Source organism: Macaca fascicularis, chromosome 10 (assembly GCF_037993035.2).
Source record: "Macaca fascicularis isolate 582-1 chromosome 10, T2T-MFA8v1.1".
Taxonomy (NCBI): Eukaryota; Metazoa; Chordata; class Mammalia; order Primates; family Cercopithecidae; genus Macaca; species Macaca fascicularis.
In genome coordinates this window covers 73,413,845-73,434,717 of record NC_088384.1, presented here as the reverse complement: position 1 = coordinate 73,434,717, position 20,873 = coordinate 73,413,845, and the positions used below count along the sequence as shown (strand labels likewise).

Genomic DNA, 20,873 nt, shown 5'->3' with positions numbered 1-20,873 from the left:
AAACCAAATTCTGAATCTAAAATATTGGGTAACAGCCTGGGCAACATAGCAAGCCCTCATCTCTACTAAAAATTTAAAAAATTAGTTGGGCGTGGTGGCGCAGGCCTATAGTCCCAGCTACTCAGGAGGCTGAGACAGGAGTATCTCTCTCTCTCTCTCTCTCTTTTTTTTTTTTTGACATAGTCTCTGTCTCTGTCGCCCAGGCTGGAGTGCAGTGGCGAGATCTCGGCTCACTGCAAGCTCCGCCACCCGGGTTCACGCCATTCTCCTGCCTCAGCCTCCCAAGTAGCTGGGACTATAGGTGCCACCATGCCCGGCTAATTTTTGTATTTTTAGTAGAGACGGGGTTTCACCATGGTAGCTAGGATGGTCTCCATCTCCTGACCTCGTGATCCGCCCGCCCCAGCCTCCAGAAGTGCTGGGATTACAGGTGTGAGCCACCTCGCATGGCCCGACAGGAGTATCTCTTGAGCCCAAGGTGTGGAGGATGCAGCGAGCCAAGATCATGCAGCTGCACTCCAGCCTGGATAACAGAGTGAGACCCTGTCTCAAAAAAATAAAATAAATTAAAATAAAACAAAGGTAGAAGCCTGCAGAATTTAATGCTTTTGTGTGTATAAATATTTATGACTATATCCTAAGACTTCTCAGAAAGCAGCTCTAAAATTTGATTTTATATTGCATGTAGTCATTTTAAATTTACATGTGAAAAGATATTCTACTTACAATGATTCTTATTTCTCAAGATATCTTTATTTTGAATTCCTTTTATTCTTATTTTACGTTGATTCTTCTTTTTTTCTAAGAGATTTTCTCTTTTATTGATTACATTACTTGATGTTCTTTGTTCCAATATGTGTGGTAAATATTGTTTGATTTCGTTCGCTGATACCTACAAAGAAAAAGACTGTTGCTCATTTTGTTCATGTGTGAGTTTTTTCAAATGAAACAAAGGAAAGTGAAAAATTCATATATTCATGGCAAAAATACAAGCTTAATGCAATTACTCTAATTCTTGCTTTTTTCAAATCAAAATGACAGATGGCTTACTTCACTTTAGAAATCCATATGTTTTATGAATAAAAACCTTTTAAACCTATTATATTGTCATCCGAACTGCAGAGTCAAGCATTAAAAGCTAAATGTTATAAATAAAATAGTAGGAGAATTTAACCAATTTACCTTCCACTGGTAAGTTGTCATGGTAATGTCAATTGTGTTAGCTAAAAAAAATGAAGATGTTAATATTGCCTTACACATTACAACAAATTTATAATGGGTGGGAAGTATAGAAAATCTTCTGATTGACTTTAAAGTAACAATATTTCCCAAAATATTAAAACAATATTTCCCAAAGGTCCTTTTCAGAAGTTATATAATTACAATTAATCTTTTTTAAGTAGGGTAATAGGCTTAGGGGATTACTTCTGAGTAGTAGAAAATAATGCAGGAATTAAGGGAGAAAATTAAAGCTTTATGAAAGTAAATATTCATGATTTACCTACATAATTTTCAGGGTAAATTACATTGAAAGATTAAAATTTTTCCTTTGTCAATTATTACTATCATTATTATTATTTTTGAGACGGAGTCTCACTCTGTCACCCACGCTGCGATCTCGGCTCATTGCAACCTCCGCCTCCCGGGATCAAGCGATTGTCCTGCCTCAGCCTCCTGAGTAACTGAGACTACAGGCGCATGCCACCACGCCTGGCTAATTTTTGTATTTTTAGTAGAAACAGGGTTTCACCATGTTGGCCAGGTTGTTCTCAAACTTCTGACCTCTGGTGATCTGCCCTCCTCGGCCTCCCAAAGTGCTGGGAATACAGGCATGAGCCACCACACCTGGCCTTCTTTGTGAATTACTACTTCTAAGAATCAAGATTTTTTGTTTGATTTTTTTTCCTTTTCTTCAGTATAGTTTAAACTTTCTTTTCTGGCATGCTTAAATCCTTTGAGGTGGTAGCAAAGACATCAGGGCAATGACCCAGGGGCCAGAGCAAGCAGAGACATGAAGCCATGTAAAGGACTTTTTAACAACAACTTTAGGCTAGGCACGGTGGCTCACACCTGTAATCCCAGCATTGTATGAGACCGAGGTGTCTGGATTGCCTGAGGTCAGGAGTTCGAGACCAGCCTGGCCAACATGAAACCCTGTCGCTACTAAAAAAACAAAAAAATTAGCCAGGCCTGGTGGTGCGTGCCTGTAATCCCAACTACTGGGAAGGCGAGGCAGGAGAATCGCTTGAACCCTGGAGGCGAAGGTTACAGGGAGCTGAGATCGCACCACTGTACTCTAGCCTGGCAACAGAGTGACTCTCAAAAAATAAAATAAAAATAAAAACAGCTTTAATGAGACATAATTCACATATTATAAATTATATATTAACCCACTTAAAGTGTACAATTCAATGATTGTTTAGAATATTCACAGACTTGTGCAACCATTATCATGGTCAGTTTTAAAACATTTTTATCACCTTAAGAAAAAAACCACAAATCCTTTAGCTATCTCCTTCCCTTCCCTGTACTCCCATCCTCCCTACCCCAACCCTAAGCAACCACTAATCTATGCTTTATCTTTATAGATTTGTCTATTGTGGGACATTGATATGAATAGAATCATATAGTATGTGATTTTTTTGTGTGACTGGCTTCTTTCACCTAGATTTGTTTTCAAGGTTGATCAATGTTGTAGCATATATCAGCACTTCAATTCTTTCTATGGCTAAATTAAATAAAATATGCTCCATGCTGTCATTCAGAGACCCAAACAGATATTAAATAGATACTGTGCCAGCTTCAACATGTGGATTCCAAGGTCTCCCGGAGCATCAGTATCTAGCAGACAGAAAGAGAAAGAGCCTGGAAGATTATGTGGAGAAAAGGTTTCTGTTTTGTTTTGCTTTGTGTCATTTGGCTTGCTTTGCTTTCTTGGTTTGCTTTGCTTTCTTTAATAGGCCAGACCTGGAAGGGGCACATAGTGCTTTTAGCCACTTTCTTTTTTAAAATTTTAATTAAAATTTATTAGATGTTTAGTAAGTACATAATAGCTCAGTAAACATAAGGTTTTTTTGGTTTGTTTGTTTGTTTAAATTTCCACAGGTTTTGGGGGAACAGGTGGTGTCTGGTTACACGAGTAAGTTCTTCAGTGGTGATTTGTGAGATTTTGGTGCACACATTACCCAAGCAGTATACACGGAACCCCATTTGTAGCCTTTTATTCCTCACCCTCTTCCCACCCTTTCCCCCCAGTTCCCCCAAAGTCCATTGTGTCATTCTTATGGCTTTGCATCCTCATAGCTTAGCTCCCACTTATGAGTGACAACATCCAATGTTTGGTTTTCCATTCCTGAGTTACTTCACTTGTAATAATATTATCCAGTCCCATCCAAGTTACTTTGAATGCTGTTAACTCATTCCTTTTTATGACTGAGTAGTATTCCATATATATATATATAGAGAGAGAGAGAGTGTAGTATTCCATGTATACATATAACATATACAGATATGTGTATCTATACACATAACATATATACATATATGTACACATATATACACATATGTATATATGTTATTGTATAGATACACATATGTATATATGCATATATGTTATGTGTATAGATACAATATGTATATATGTTATATATAGATGCATATATGTATATGTGTATACATGTATATATGTAATATATACACATATGTGATATATATGTATATATGTAATATATATACATATATATGTGTATCTATATCACAGTTTATCTGCTCATTGATTGATGGGCATTTGGGCTGGTTCCATATTTTTGCAATTGTGAATTGTGCTGCTATAAACCTGTGTGCAAGCATCTTTTTTGTATAATATCTTTTCATCTGGGTAGATACCCAGTAGTGGGATTGCTGGATCAAATGGTAGTTCTACTTTTAGTTCTTTAAGGAATCTTCACAGTTTTCCACAGTGGTTGTTCTAGTTTACATTCCCACAGCAGTGTAGAAGTATTCCCTTTTCACCACATCCATGCCAACATCTATTATTTTTTGATTTTTTTGATTATGGCCATTCTTGCAGGAGTAAGCTGGTATCACATTGTGGTTTTGATTTGCATTTCCTGCTTTCAGCCACTTTCTGTTAGCCCCACCTAACTGCAAGAGGACTGAGAAACATAATCTATTTAGGTATCTGGAAGAAGAGAACACGGACTTTCATGAGCATCCTGCACTCTCTGGTATAGTGGAATTGTATGTTATTGCCATTTAACTTTAACTTTCCCGTTCAACAATAACTAGCATCTAAGTTGAGGAGGCAGTACAAGTTTGGCAAATGCCTGTGATTGTCTGATGTTTCTACTGGCTTCTTTACAGAGGCCAGTGTTTCTTGACTTTGGGTTTCTCCCTCATCCAGAACAACAGCAGAACATTGTCAGAGAGACCAAGTATTAGGGAGCCTTGGAAGACAGAGAGGCTTTCTCTGACTCTCCAAGGCATCCAGAGATTAAATAATTTAATAACAAGCATTTTTGGAGTATCACTCTCAGTCCCTGCTCTCAGAACTAGGGAAACAGTCACAAACAAACAACTAAACAAAGTCTCTGCCCTCTTGCAGCTGATTTTCTGCCAGGGAAGATAATAGTCAACTGATAAAAGGAGGTGTTTTTAAAAAGGGAAAGGGGAAAGAAGTGATAAAAGTTAGTGTTATTTGATACAAGGTGGTCAGGGAGAAGTTCTATGATTACATTTGAGTAGACCCCTGTGGGAAGGGAGGGAGTTAGCCAGGCAAATAAACCTCAGGAAGGGAGTTCTGACAGAGGGAATGGCAAACACAAAGGCGCTGAAGCAGGAACACACAGGTGTGCAAGGAAGACAGGGTAACTGGAGCAGAGTGAGTGGGGTGGGGAGAGGGGGGAATAATGAGGCAGAGAGGCAGCGCTGAGGCCAGGCTCAGGACTGGGAGTCGTGTTCTGTGTGAACGGGAGCCCTGTGGAGGGTTCTGAGCAGAGGAGTGATATTGACTGACTTAAATTTCAGAAGTATCATTCTGGCTCATTTGTGGAGAATATGATATCGTAGAGATGGAGTGGGGAAAAGAGACCAATTGAAATAAGCCACTTGAGAATTGATGGTGACAGTGAAGAAAGAAGATGATAGAGGGGGAAATGGTGATAGTGGTTGTGGTTGGTTTCTGGAGATATTCCAGAAACATTGCTGACAAGATTTTCTGTTGAAGAGCTTATCATGTGAATTTTAGTTTTTAAACAGGAAATGCAATACAAGCATGTTTGTAAAACTCTCCTGGGCTCATCTATAGACTAGCTATAGCTCTTCATCAGAAAAAGAAGCTGTGTTTAGATAGTCTCTTACATCTTCACTTGCCCTTCTGCCTCTTCACTTCCCTGTATCTTGAAGATCTGAAATAGCCTTTGCCAAAATTATGACAGGGAGAAAATTATGACAGTGAAAGGGATCTGACCTAACCAACTCCATCTTACCTTTAACCTCCAAACTGCCTTTGGTCATTCCTGGGTGTGAGCCAAGCTAACTTTGGGAGAAATGATAATGGCCCTTCCCAAAAACTAAACCACCTTTGTAAAACTAGGTTAGGAGGATGAAAGGGGCCCAAATTCTGCCAAGATGTAGGCATAGTTCAATGATTACCAGCCACTATTCTAGAGGTCACAAGATTTACAACTTCCCCAATGAGTCCTGTAAATAACGTCACTATTGTAGAACGTAAGATTGGCCTTTTGAGATGTCTTTTGAGGCCCACCTGTACCAGTGACTCCTCTGTGGTCCCCATCCAGAACTGGATTCAGTGCATAAAGACTGTTTTCCACACCCAGATGATTACATCCCCAACAAATCAGCAGCACCCATTCCCTACCCTCCTGTGCGTCAAACTATCCTTGAAAATCCCTAGCCTTGGAATTTTCAGGGAGGTTGATTTGAGTGATAATAAAACTCCGGTTTCCCATTTAGCCAGCTCTATGTGTATTAAGCCCTTTTTCTATTGCAGTTCCCCTGTCTTGATACATCTATTTGGGCAGAAGGCAAGATGAACCCTTTGGGTGGTTACAGATTCACACTGGATAAGTTTTTCTCAAGCATCCCTTTGAACATATCACTGCCCAACTCAAGTCTTCAGTTCTCAGGCACAACACCATAAAATCAAACCACTTTGCACAAAATCTAAGATTCCTCACAGTCTGACCTAAAAATGTCACAGTGAGCTTGTTTTGTTACTACTACCACACCTACACAAACACTGGTGACAGCCAAACTCCTCTACTCGCTGTTCCACAGATAGATTCTTTCCTACTTCCTTGTTTTTTTACTTAGAGAGTTTTCATTGTCTCTTCTTTCCTGTTATCTCCAATATTACTCCTGGTTCAAGGCCCAACTAAGAATCTTTCCCCAAGACTCATCAGTATCACTGTGACCCACCGTGACGGCCCTCCCTCTGAATTTGTAGTTTCCTTTCTTCTTGGTTAGTAGTAGTAAGACAGCCAAATGCCTAGGCAGGTAAAAAAGGGGTCCTCGGAGAATCTCCAACCTGCCCAGGTGTTTACATCAGATGCTTTCGTGCAGATGAGCGCCTGGAGCTCCACGTGCACACTGGGGGAAGTGGGTGGAGCCAGGAGGAATTCGTGCCTTACAAAGTGTAGGAGCCTGCTCTCTTCAGCTCGTGTGGTGACCCAGGAATCAATCTGGGAGGTGGTGGAGGCTGGTTACCAGAAACTCCATCTCGCTTTGCTGAGTTTATTTTTTCCTTTTTGCCCAATAAAACCCTGCTCTACTCACCCTTCTATGTGTCCATGTGCCTGAGTTTTCCTGATCCAGTGACAAGAACCTGGGTTTTAGCTGAACTAAGGAGCAAAATTTTGCAACACAGTAGCTCACTGCTCTGCCTTCTCTAAAGCTAACCTCCTAATACATCACATATTTCATGTTTTATCTACTCAATTATTTATAGATACTTTGTAAACATTTTGATATATTTCTCATGTAAAATAGGCTGCCTTGAGTCAAGGGAAACTTAATGAATAGATGAATTTCTTTATTTTGGGGAACCGTCTTGTTTCCTTAAAGGCAGGAAGGTGTTTCACAAGAGAAACTAAAAAGGACAGAAGGTTTCGAGCAAAGAAAGTTTGAATTTATCTTGCTACATGTTTAATTGTAATTTATTTGTGGCTAATGTCTGCTTTTTGTTCCTAGAGACACTTCCAAAGCAGGACCCAGTCCTATGGTACTATGCTTGAAGGCAAAAACAAACAAACCCACAAACAAAAATAGTGCTGGGAGGCAGAAAACCCTTTTTCTTTTTTCTTTTTTTTTTTGAGACGGAGTTTTGCTCTGTCGCCCAGGCTGGAGAGTAGTGGTGCAATTTCAGCTCATTGCAACCTCCGCCTCCTGGGTTCAAGCGATTCTCTTGCCTCAGCCTCCTGAGTAGCTGGGATTACAGGTGCACACCACCACGCCCAGCTAATTTTTGTATTTTTAGTAGAGATGGGGTTTCACCATGTTGGTCAGGCTCATCTCAAACCCCTGACCTTGTGCTCAGCCCACCTCAGCCTCCCAAAGTGCTGGGATTACAGGTGTGAGCCACTGTGCCCGGCCCAGAAAACCTTTTTATAGCTTCTAGTTTAAAAGAGTCTGTCAGTCTGCTAAGGCTAGACTTTGACTTAAGAGTTTTTACATTGTTTGCTTGGATGAAAATTAGTTTTATTCTCAAAACAACACACAATTTAACTTTTCGAACACAAGAAACTTTGAGTACATGTTAACATATAAACAGATATCTTATTCACAATCATCTATTCCAGTTGCTCACACCCCAAAATAAATGCTATAGATTGTAAGGATTTAATTGACATTGCTCACATCGTATTTTCTGTTTACCACTTATTAGCTGTGTCTAACTGTGAGCATTAATTAACCTCTCTGTGACTCAGTTTACCCCTCTATAAAATAGCGGTAATAAATTGCCTATCTCATTGGGTTGTTTTGAGGATTAAATGAGTTAATACATGTGAAGAGCCTTGGACACTGCAAGCAGTCAATAAACATTAACTGTTATTATTATATTAACTATATATGTTTTGTGTTTAAATACGTTTTTCTGTTTTTCTGTTTCAGATTCTAAAAATACTAGAATCTGGGTCCTCTGGCTGTTTAATTTGCTCTGTTTGTCAGTAAATGCAGGTGTTCTGAGCCTTGGAAATCAGTAAACATCATTTGTTTTATTGAAATATAGTGGGTTTTCTCTTCTTTTTTTTTTTTCGAGATAAAAAAAAGGAGTGAGCTGGAGTGCAGTGGGGGTACAACCTCAGCTCACTCTAACCTCCATCTCCCAGGTTCAAGCGATTTTCCGGTCTCAGCCTCCTGAGTAGCTGGGATTACAAGCCCATGCCACTGTGCCTGGCTAATTTTTTGTATCTTTAGTAGAGATGGGGTTTCACCATGTTGGCCAGGCTGGTCTTGAAACCCTGACCTCGTGATCCACCTGCCTTGGCCTCCCAAAGCACTGGGATTACAGGCAAGAGCCACCACACCTGGCCAAAATATAGTGTTTTTTTAATCTCTTAAGCAGAATATCTTAAAAATGTTTTATTAGTAGAAAATACTTATATGTCATATATTTTCTGAACTAATATCTTTGAAAGACACTGAACAGCAATTTTAGCATATCCTAGGACCCTGTGGCTGCCTAGGCTGTATTTGATGCTAAATATTTCAGCCCCCAAATCCCATACTTATTCTTTAATAGAATTTCAATAGCAGCAACGTGACTGATGCTAATGGGACTATTTTAATAGACTCCTCAAATAGTTTTTTGAGAGGCAACAGGTCTAAAATAGTCATGTAATGAAACACCCTTATTCTTTTTTTTTTTTTTTTTTTTTTGAGACGGAGTTTTGTTCTTGTTGCCCAGGCTGGAGTACAATGGCGTGGTCTCAGCTCACTGCAACCTCCACCTCCCAAGTTCAAGCAATTCTCATGCCTCAGCCTCCCAAGTAGCTGGGATTACAGGCATGTGCCACCATGCCCGGCTAATTTTTGTATTTTTAGTAGAGATGGGGTTTCGCCGTGTTGGCCAGGCTGGTCCCAAACTCCTGGCCTCAGATGATCCATCTGCCTCAGCCTCCCAAAGTGCTGGGATTACAGGCGTGAACCACCGTGCCCAGCCAACACCCCTATTCTTTAAGAGTTATACAAAAAGCACTGATTCACTCATTCAATACATTTATGCTAGGCATTCACTAGGAATTGAAGATACAGTGACACACAAGACAGAAGCATTTTCTGATCGTATGGAGCTTCCATTTGTCTGTAAGAAAGGCAACAACCAGTAAATAAATAAACAAACAAGTTAGTATCAGATATCCATACATGCTATGAAAAGAATAAAGCAAGAAAATGTAAAAAAGTGAAATACGGGGTGAAGAGGGGTTGGTGCATAATTTTGATTGGGTGCCCAAGAAAAGCCTTACAGAAGAGGTGACTTTGGAGCCAAGAATTTAATGATAAAAAAGCAGTTCTGCAAAGATATGAAGGCAGAGCATTCCAGGCAGAAAGGACAGCAAGTACCAATGCCCTAAAGTGGGAACAAACTTGTATGTTCCAGGAATGGAAATAAGTCCCAAGCCTGAAGGAGTGAGCCAAAGAGATAATTATCAAAGAGAAAGACACAGAGAGAAGTAGGGGGTGATATCATACAGGGACATGATAAGGAGGTGGCATTTTATCTCAAGGACAAGAGGAAGACATTGCGGTCCTAGGTGACAAGCTCTGATTGATGTTTTAGAAGAAAAAACTATCCTGGCTGACATGTGAGGAACAGATTATACAGCATCATGAGTGGGAGCAGGGGCCAGGCGTGGTGGCTCATGCCTATAATCCCAGCACTTTGGGAGGCCGAAGTGGGCGAATCACCTGAGGTCAGGAGTTCAGGTCTTGAACTCCTGACCTCATAGCCTGGCCAACATAGCAAAACCCCATCTCTACTAAAAAATACAAAAATGAGCCACGCGTGGTTGCAGGCACCTGTAATCCCAGCTACTCGGGAGGCTGAGGCAGGAGAATCGCTTGAACCCTGGAGGCAGAGGTTGCAGTGAGCCAAGATCTCACCACTGCACTCCAGCCTGGGTGACAGAGTGAGACTCCATCTCAAAAAGAAAAAGAGTGGGAGCAGGAAGAACAGTTTGGGGACAGTTGCAGTCAACTAGGTGAAGGATAGTGTGACTCAGCTGAGTGCAGAAGCAATGGAGATAAATTATATGGGCAGATTTAGGGTATGTTTTAGAAGTTTAACAGTATTGACTCCGTGTTAGAGAAAAGCTAGCTTGCTTGCTTGAATATAATTATCGTTTTGCTTGAGTCTGGAGATTATTCACTAAAACAGCCTTGGGAAAACAAGACCTTCAACAGAAATAAAAGACACAGACCAACAACTCTGGGAATGAGCTGACCGGCCTCATAAGAACAGGTTGACGGCCCCTGCAGAAGGTCACAGGCGTTAACGCAGAAAGCAATGATTAACTGCCTGCCTGAGACTGTGCATATTTCACAAGAATGTTTTGCTATCACTTCCCTTCATTACTCTTAAAAACCTCTGATCTAGGGGGCAATTTGTAAGGGTGGTCTTTGAATGCTAATTCACTGCCTTCCCTGGGTTTCTGGCTTCTTGAATAAAGCTAACTTTCCTTTCATCAAAGCTCTTTTCCTGAGTTTTTGTCTTTCAAGTGATGAGTGGCCCAGTTACAGAAGTGGTGCAAGTAGAAATGGAGATGGACTGAACACAGGGGTAAGAGAAAGGACAAGGTCAAAGATAACTTCTTGTTTTGGAGCGAGACCAGCCGAGTGATTTGGAGATTCCAGTTATAGGGATGGAGAAAACTGGGGACAGAGGAGATTTTTGGAGGGAATCAAAGTCTCTCCCCAACCCCTTGCATGCAAACCTGTATATGTGGTAATATCTTCAAATCGGGTGCCTATATATGAAACATTAAATGTATTTGTCTAAGAGTAAAGAGCGAGTCATGTTTGATATGGAATGGGAAGTGAGCATCATCCCTCACAGATGATAGAAAGGTGGGAAGTAAAAGAACTGGAAAGTGAGAATTCTTTACTTGCCAGTGACTTACTTTCCCTAGGGCTCAACAATCAAAGGCATTTCTTGTTTTCCTTAACGATCTATGTCCCTTTTTATTTCCTGGCTCGTATCCCCCAAAATAGTCACTGTTCCTTGGCACTGTGTAATACATTACATTCTGCTGATAAAGCTCTTGGGAAAAAGAGGAAATGAAAAGTAAGAGCTTATAGAAGGCATCAGTGAGGACAATAACAGTAGCAAACCAAGACTAGCTGGTCACCTTCTCACCAGCGGTCTTTGTCTAGGTAGATGAACGAGGTGCTATCGAGATATAATGTGGCAGAAAACACAAGATGCTGCCGTTGGTTTGACAAAAGGGAGAAATGAATTTCTACTTTTCCTGCTATATATAGATGCAGATTCCATATACTATGTTTAAACCACTATATTTCCAAAGAGTATGAACACTAGTGCCCCAGATATCATAAGAAAAAAGCCAGGTTATGAAGAAAGCCAAGAGGAAGTGAAAAACAAAGAAAATGAGTTTTTCTATAAGAAAACTAGGTTTTCCTAGGTCATTGGTTCTTAAAGTATGGTCCTTGAAATCTGTGAGACGTGCAAATTATCTGCTCCACCTGAGGTCTACAGAACCAGAAACTCTGGGGTGAAGTCCAGCAATCTGTGATTTAACAAGTCCTCCAGGTGATTTTGTTGCATGCTAAAGTTTAAGAACCCCTGCCCAAGGTAATAGTGGAAGAAGGTTATTAGCACATGAGAGTGAAATTGAAGTCCAACATTAAATAATACAAAAATTTAACATCAGTCATAATACAGTGAAGGTATGTGTACATATAGCAAAGACTCACATAGAAGCAGATGTTTTAATTATGGTTTCCCATCAGAAATTGAAAATATGTCAGATTATTAGCTTTCTAGGTCTTAAATAAATGCATGTACGTTTGAAAAAAATGGGGACTGGCAATTTTAAACTTTAAAATTAACTGTTTTTGTAGTTTTTCCTCCCTTAAAATAAGATTTTATTTATGAGGACCAGGCACGGTGGCTCACGCCTGCAATCCTAGCACTTTGGGAGGCGGAGGAAGGTGGATCACGAGGTCAGGAGATCAAGACTATCCTGGCTAACACGGTGAAACCCCGTCTCTACTAAAAATACAAAAAAATTAGCTGGGCGTGGTGGTGGGCTCCTGTAGTCTCAAATGCTGGGGAGGCTGAGGCAGGAGAATGGCATGAACCTGGGAGGTGGAGCTCGCAGTGAGCCGAGATCGCGCCACTGCACTCCAACCTGGGTGACAGAGCGAGACTCCATTTCAAAAAAAAAAAATTTATTTATGAGATGTTTACATTGAAGCAAAGCTGTTTTTGTTAATGGACTTGATATCCTTTATTTTTTTCCTAGGATTTTCAATTAAGAATATAAAACAGGGCCGGGCGCGGTGGCTCAAGCCTGTAATCCCAGCACTTTGGGAGGCCGAGACGGGCAGATCACGAGGTCAGCAGATCGAGACCATCCTGGCTAACATGGTGAAACCCCGTCTCTACTAAAAAAATACAAAAAAACTAGCTGGGCGTGGTGGCGGGCACCTGTAGTCCCAGCTACTCGGGAGGCTGAGGCAGGAGAATGGCGTAAACCCGGGAGGCGGAGCTGGCAGTGAGCTGAGATCCGGCCACTGCACTCCAGCCTGGGCGACAGAGCGAGACTCCGTCTCAAAAAAAGAAAAAAAAAAGAAAAAAAAAAGAATATAAAACAATCTCAGCATACATTTTCCTAACACATCTAAAATTTTTTAAAACAAAGCAAATATGTTAGATGCAATAACCACCCCCAAGTGAAAAGAATAATTATGCCTTGTAGAGAAGAAGTAACTCATTCAGTTACTTCAGCAAATTATCAGTAAAAATATTTCTTCCTCTTGGCAAAGCCATTGCTTATTATTTTATTGTGTATTTGCACATCCACCTTCTAATGTCACCAAACAAGAATAGTAGACAGCTTCCTAAGGGTAAATTGTGAAATACAGGGAAATGGTAAAGTAGCAAATAAAAAGGAAAAAAGTGGCATGAGTGATATTAATAATACAGTGCTAAAATAAGATTTATATTAACTGCTAATGCTTTCTGAAATTCAGAGAACATTAACAACTGATACATACTAGAGTCTGTATTTATATTCTGTATTTACATGCAAGGAGCAGAAAATTATAGTTAAACATATAGCCATGTCAGCTCTTCATGGTACAGGGAATACATGGATTATCAAAAGAACTCAGGCTTTTTTTTTTTTTTTTTTTTTCATTACTTTCAGCACTTCTTTTCTCTTAATTTTACTGGAGCTACTGATAGTTTCTGTTCATTCCTTGATACATGGATTGCTAAATGACATTCATTCATTCACAAATATTTAGCAAGCACTTATTAAATTGTAGTGACTAATCAAGAGATATTTGTATCTCTGAGAACAATACAAAAAAGTTAAGAGTTCAGTTTCCTTTGAGAGAGTCAAATGGGGAGTGAAGTAATAGCAAGTTTGTAGACACATGATTACATGCAACAAGAAAGCAGATGAAGACCCAGTAGCCTGGGAGAGGAGTTAGAAAATGAGGGATGTGCTATTTTAAATTGATGATTAAAAAAATTCACCAATTTTTATGGGCTTAGAATGGGGGTGTGCATGCTGATTGGTCCATGGCTTGGAAAAAGCACCATTCAATTGGTTAAAAGGCATCATCCAGAAGGAACCAATTGAGAGAGAGAAAGAGTAAGATGGGGGTAGAACTTCTCATTCTGGGTGTGGACTCCATCCAGAATTGGCAGCTTGGTTTTCAGGCTTTAACCTCTCTTTGGCTTGAAGGTCGCGTTTCACCGGGGACCTGTCCCTGTCTGCCTAGGAATTTGTCTGTCTTCTGTTACTATCAGTACAAAGGCCCTGAGACTTGGGTACTCCAGAGATAGCATGGAGGCCAACGTGACCGGAATAGGGTGAGTAATGGGAGTATGGTCAGAGCTCAGAGAAGGAGCAAGTGCTAGTCATGTAAGGCCCCGTGGGATGTGATGAAGAGTTTAGATTTTGTCTTAAGTGTAATGGAATACATACCGTGAGGTGAATAGGCTGCAATAGAGCAAGAATGCAGGAGATCAGGGAGGTGGCTACCACAGAGTCCAGATGGGTGAGCTGGTGGAGTAGTTAAAAGGGATTGGATTCTGGATATTTTAAAGACCAAGATAACTGGGATATTGTGTATGAGAGAAAGAAGCAGAGGGTGAGCTTAAGATTTTTATTCTAAGCATCTCATGGATGAAGGAGCCATTTACTGGCAAAGGAGACATCAGTAAAGGAACAGGTTTGGAGTTGAGAAAAATCAAGAGTTCAGTAGTCAACATGTCAAGTCTCAGATCCATTTTACACATCCCAGTAGACATGTGCCTGAAGTCGTTTGTGTCTGGGGTTGAGGCAGTGCAGGTTATAGCTGCTGGTAGGTTGATAGAGTTGTTGATGGGTGGTTATAGAATTACTCTTCAAACTGTTTCTTTTTTTTCAGTGTAAAAAATACAGAGCATTTTGCTAAATGCATTATGAGGGTGGCTTTCTGAAACTGGAGAACAAACAAAACCCAGGAAGGTCATCAGCTGAGATGTGTTGGAATTTTGGGAAGGGAGAAGTCATGAAATAGTAATCTTAGAGATGTGGAATAATAAATGTGACTAGGGAGATGTTCAGGTTTGCTGGGAAACACTGAAGGCCTCCTTGGTCTGTGGTCATGAAATTAAAATGAGACTGGTTGCCTGATTCTCTTTATTCCCAGCCATGTTCTGCCACCCAGAAGTAGGAATTGAGTAGATGGAGAACTACATTTCATCAGGGTTTAGGTTTTGCCAATAAATGAAATGGAGTGCAAGGGGAGTAACTAAACGGAAGATCTATATGAGGAAGTGATTTCACAGCGCCCCACAATGTTATCTGCAATTCCCAAATCCAAAAAACTGAACACTGAAAGCTTTTTCATTAGTTTGGTGCTCTCCATCAGTTGGTGTGAAAACTTGACCTGACCTTATGTTAGGTTAATTCTGTTCTTTATTCCATTTAGTGTGATATTTTTATGTTTTTCTGCATAAATATTAATGAAAACAATGTATTTCCTCAATCTCTACTTGGGATATTCTATAATATGTTAGGGTTGTATGTATGTATATTTCTCCTTCCCTTTCTCTCTTTCTTTTACATTTGACATTATTTTACATTATTACACTATTTACATTTTAATATATACTTATAGATATATGTTTACATTTCTAAAAGTTTTTTAATACTTTGAATTCTGCCTCACACTCTTCCAAAAAATTGCGGAGGAAGGAACACTTTCAAACTTATTCTATGAGGCCAGCATTACCCCAATACCAAAGCTAGACAAGGACACTACCAGGAAAGAAAACTATAGACCAATATCTCTGATAAATATTGATGCAAAAATCTTCAAAATATTAGCAAACTGTATATTAAAAATTTATATACCATATAAATTAAATGCATATTAAAAAATTATATACCATGACCAAGTGGGATTTTTTTCTGATATGCAAGGATGGTTCAACACATGGAAATTATGTAATATGTCACATTAACAAAATGAAAGAGAAAAAAAGCACATTATTATCTCAATTGATGTAGGAAAAGAATTTGACAACATTTGACATGCTTTTGTGATAAAAAGCATTCAACAACAAAGAATAGAAGGAAATTACCTTAATATAATAAATAAAGACCCTATATGAAGTATTACATACTCAATGGTTAATATCATACTCAATGGTTAAAGTTAATATCATATTCAGTGGTTAAAGACCGAAAGCTTTTCCTTTGAGATCAGGAACAAAGCAAGGATACCCAGTGTTACTACTTTCATTCAACATAGTACTGAAAGTCTTAGCCAGAGCAATTAGGAAATAAATTTATCTAGGGAAAAGTTAGAAAAAAATAAAAGTTATCCAAATTGGAAAAGAAGTAGTAAAATTATCTGTTCACAGAATTATGTTCTACATAATCTCATATGTAGAAATCCCTAGAGATTCTACACAAAAAAACTGCTACATATAAACAAAGTTTAAACAAAGGTTGCAGAATACAAAATCAATACAAAATAGTTGTGTTTCTATATACTACAAATGAAGAAGTCAATAAGGAAATTGAGAAAACAATTCCATTTAAAATAGCTAAAAAAGAATAAAGTACTTATAAAGAAACTTCGCCAAGAAGACAAAAGGCTTGTATTAAAAAAACGATAAAACTTGCTGAAAGAAATTAAAGACACTGACAAATGGAAATGATGGTGGTGGTGGCCGCCTGGAGCAGCCACTGCAGAAATGCCAGCTGCAGCAGGGGAGGCACGCTCAGGGCTGTGTGCTCTGCAGAGTCAGTGGAAGCTGGGAATAGGAGGGAGCCACGCCCCATTCCGAGTTGGCCAGGTGGGAGCCCCCCCTTCCTGGGCACAGCTGTTGCTGCCCAGCTGCGGCTGCCGACCCAGGCATCCCTGTACTCTCAGGGCGAAAAACCCTCCCATCCCCACGGGCTTGGAAGTGCCTGCTCCGACTGCCTGACCTCTCCCAGCACCTGGTACCTGCTGTGATTTTGGAGCAAAATTGAGGCGGAGCCTGGGTACTGTTGCAACCCAGCTGGTGTGTGTGCACTTTGGGGGGTGCTGACATGCCAGCCCCCTGCTGCCTCAGCCCTCTCTGGACTTTGGGCACTGACAAGCATGGAAGGGAGGCGGAGGGGGTGCTGAGGATGGCTCAATGCAGGTCCGTAGGTGCCATTCCACATGAACAGCCTGGGGACCATGGATGACATGTAGATGGCAGCAGGAGGCAGACAGGTTCCTGGGTGGAAAGGGCAGGTCCCCAGTGAAACCCCATCTTCAAGCCAGGAAGGACCTGAAGCCTGGGGGCCAGGATCCCTTCCGAGTGGAATCTGCAGCTGGGAGTGAGAACTTACGGTGCTTTTTTTAGGCCCACCCATGGCTACCCATGAACCAATCAGCATGCACTTCCTCTCTTGTGAGCCCATAAAAACCCCAGGACTCAGCCAGAGTCAGGCAGATATCAAGACGACCTGCCTGCAGATAGGAGCTACCTACTCTGGATCTCCTCTCCACTGAGGGCTATAGAGATGATGGGATGACCTGCCTGCAGATAGGAGCTACCCCCTCTGGATCTCCTCTCCACTAAGAGCTGCATTCATCAGGACCACCTGCCTGTGGAAAGGAGCTACCCACTTTGGGTCTCCTGAAAGCTGTACTGTCACTCAGTGAAGCACCTCTTCACCTTGCTTACCCTCCAGTTGTCTGCATACCTCATTCTTCCTGGATGCAGAACAAGAACTTGGGACCCGCTGAATGGTGGGACTGAAAGAGCTGTAATACAAAAAGGGCTAAAACATGCCCCCCACACTGCAGGCAATGAGAAGAAGAGAAGAGCTGCAGCCCTTCTAGGAGCCCAGACTTAGGGGCTCCCCGAGCCAGGGCTGTGACACCCTCTTTGGGGCACTGTGGTTTCTGGCATCTCCAAGCTTCTGGGCACCACTGTATTCCCTTCATCCATACACAGGTGCCCACGGCAAAAGCCACTTGCAGTGCATCTGATCCAGCCACAGGTTTGCATGAAGCTGTTGCCTGTGCCAGTGCCTGTAGCTGTCCACTCTACCACAGCAGCCAGTGTGCCTGGCTGTGCACAGTGGCTGGACCCTGTGCTCACTCATGCACCCCTTGCCACTCCATGCTTGGCTCGCCCTTGGCAGTTGTGGAGTCCAGGCTGGTAGCATGAGCCAAGTGCAGCCTGCCAGGCCAAGTGGCTGGAATGAGCTCAGCAGGCCTGAGCAAAACGTGGGCAAAGGTGCCACCAGCCACAGAGGCTTCCAGCTGGAAAAATGACACCCCAAGGATCCTGTGACAGAAAGATACCTTGTGTTCATGGATTGGAAGTGTTAATATTGCTAAGATGTCAATACTATCCAATGCGATCTACATATTTAATGCAATCCCTATAAAAATCCCAATGACATTTTTTTTTTTCAGAAATAGAGTTGTTTTTTTTTTAAATTCAAATGAAATCTCAAGGGACTCTGAATATCCAAAACAATCTTGAAAAAGAAGAACAAAGTTGGAGGTCTCAAACTTCCCAATATCAAAACCTATTACAAAGTTACAATAGTCAAAAGAGTGTGGCACAAAGATAGACATATAGACCAATGCAACAGAATAGATAGCCCAGAAATAAAGCTTCTCATATACGGTCAAATGATATTAAAGAGTGCCAAGACCATTTAGTGGAGAAAGACAGTCTTTTTAAGAAAATGTGCTGGGAAAACTGGATAGCCACATGCAAAAGGATGAAATTGGACCTTACCTTATTCCACATACAAAAGTCAACTCAAAGTGTATCAAAGACCTCAATACAAGACACAAAACTATAAAATACTTAGAAGAAAACATAGGAGAAAATTTTCATGTCATTGGATTTGGTAATGATTTCTTGGCTATTGTTACTGAAACACCAGGGTTTCAGTCTAGGCCCTACTGCATGCCACACAGAAAGCCAATGCACTGAAAACCAACGATTGAGACAATTGGTATTGCCAAAGAAGAAGGCTTTAGTGAGGAGATGGGAGATCAGTTTCAAATCCGTCTCTCTGACCAACTGAAACCAAGGGTTTATATAGCAGAGAAGAAATGAAACAATGTATAAGAAAACAGGAACTAGGGAGGGGCAAGCAATCATGGTGAATGAGGGGGCCAGCATCTCATTGCCTGGATGTGGTGATCTGATGAGTTTCAGTTCTTTGACACTTTTTTGAGAGGCCTAAAGGTGGTTTCCTGAGATCAGAACTCAGATAAAACAAATATAAGTTTCAAGCTTTAAGACCAGAAGGGTCAATTTCTATGTTTATCCAAAAAACTATCTATGGAACTATTGGGTCAGTTTTAGTATGACACCAAAAGCCCAGGCAACAAAAATAAAAATTGATAAGTTAGACTACATCAAAATTTAAAATCCCTGTGTATGAAACGATACTATCCACAGAGTGAAAAGACAACCTACAGAATGGGAGAAAATATTTGCAAATTAGATAAGAAGTCAATATCCAGAATATATTTAAAAACTTCTACAACTCACCAAATAAAAACTCAATTAAAAAATAAGCAAATGAGTTGAATAGACATTTTTGCAAAGAAGATATGCAAATGGACATCAAGCCCATGGAAATATGATCTGCATCACCAATCATTAGGAAAACGGAAATGAAAACCTCAATGATCTACCACCTTACACCCTATCCGAATGGCTACAATAAAAACAAAACAACAGGCCCGGGCGTGGTGGCTCATGCCTGTAATCCCAGCACTTTGGAAGGCTGAGGCGGGCAGATCATGAGGTCAGGAGATCGAGACCATCCTGGCTAACATGGTGAAACCCTGTCTCTACTAAAAATACAAAAAATTAGCCAGGCATGGTGGCGGGTGCCTGTAGTCCCAGCTACTGGGAGGCTAAGGCAGGAGAATGGCATGAACCCGGGAGGCGGAGCTTGCAGTGAGTCAAGACCATGCTACTCACTGCACTCCAACCTGGATGACAGAGCTAGACTCCATCTCAAAAACAACAACAACAACAACAAAACAAAACAACAACAACAACAAAAACAAGTGCTGGAGACATTAGAACACTTGTGGACTACTGGTGGGAATGTAAAATGGTGCAGCCACTGTGGAAAACAAATGATGATCAGACAACAGATTAAAAATGGAATTAGTGTGTAATCCAGTATTTCCACTTTTGAGTATGTGCCCAAAAGAATTGAAAGCAGGGTATTGAAGAGGTATTTGTATGCCCATGTTAATAGCAGCATTATTTGCAATAGCCAAAATGTGTAAGTAATCAGCATTCATTAATGAATGAATGAATGAACAAAGTATGATTACATATTTCAGCTTTAAAAAGGAGTAAATTCTGACACATGCATAGATTTTGAGGAGATTATGCCAAGTGAAATAAGTCAACTACTAAAAGACAAATACTGTATGAACACTTAGATGAGGTACCTAAAGTAGTCAAATTCAGGGAGACAGAAAGTAGAATGTTGATTGCCAGGGTCTGGGGTGAGAGGGGAATGGAGAGTTTTTTCATTTTGTTTTGTTTTTAATGGATATAGAGTTTCAGTTTTGCAAGATGAAGCGTCCTGGAGATTAGTGGCACAACAGTGTGAATATAATTAACACTACTGAGCTGTACATTTAAAAACTGTTAAAATGGTAAATTTTATGTTATGTGTATTTGACCACAATTTTTTAAAGCCTAATTTCTGAAATAGCTTTGTTCCCACAGGCTTTGGAAAAGGTCCTGTGGTCCTGTGGTGATGTGGCATCAACTCTCAGCCAAGTAATAAGGGAAATGAGCATGTGAGGGGAACAATGAGCAGTAAAAAGGGCAAATCGATTTGAGGTCCTGGTGGGATTGAAGCATTTATGGAACAACCTGGAAAGATATCAGTGGCCATCAGACACTTGGATACCTGAAATTTTCATTTGGAACAGGCACAGTTAAGATTATGACCATGGCAGTGTTGAGGAGGATGGGACTATTAGAAGCAAGAAGATGTAAGTAATGAAACTGAGCTGCTACGATTCATGAATACTGAAATCTCCAATGCAGACAGGAGCTCTCTGCTCCTGGGAGAGAAAGACCACAAGCTACGCTTCTGTCTTCATCTCTTACTACTTTCCCA

The 20,873-nt window shown here is 40.6% G+C and overlaps 1 protein-coding gene across 3 annotated transcripts in view; it reads right to left on the bottom strand.

Annotated features, from left to right (window-relative positions):
- SEL1L2 (SEL1L2 adaptor subunit of SYVN1 ubiquitin ligase) overlaps window positions 1-20,873 on the bottom strand; it is a 138,311-nt gene that overhangs the window by 76,059 nt on the left and 41,379 nt on the right. For all 3 annotated transcript variants that reach the window (XM_074004747.1, XM_065521850.1, XM_065521851.1), the window contains exon 3: window positions 727-892. Coding sequence is in view for 2 of the 3 variants with exons in the window: in XM_065521850.1 (XP_065377922.1) it covers window positions 727-892 (166 nt within the window). In the remaining variant the exon portion in view is untranslated. The remainder of the gene's footprint in view (window positions 1-726; window positions 893-20,873) is intronic.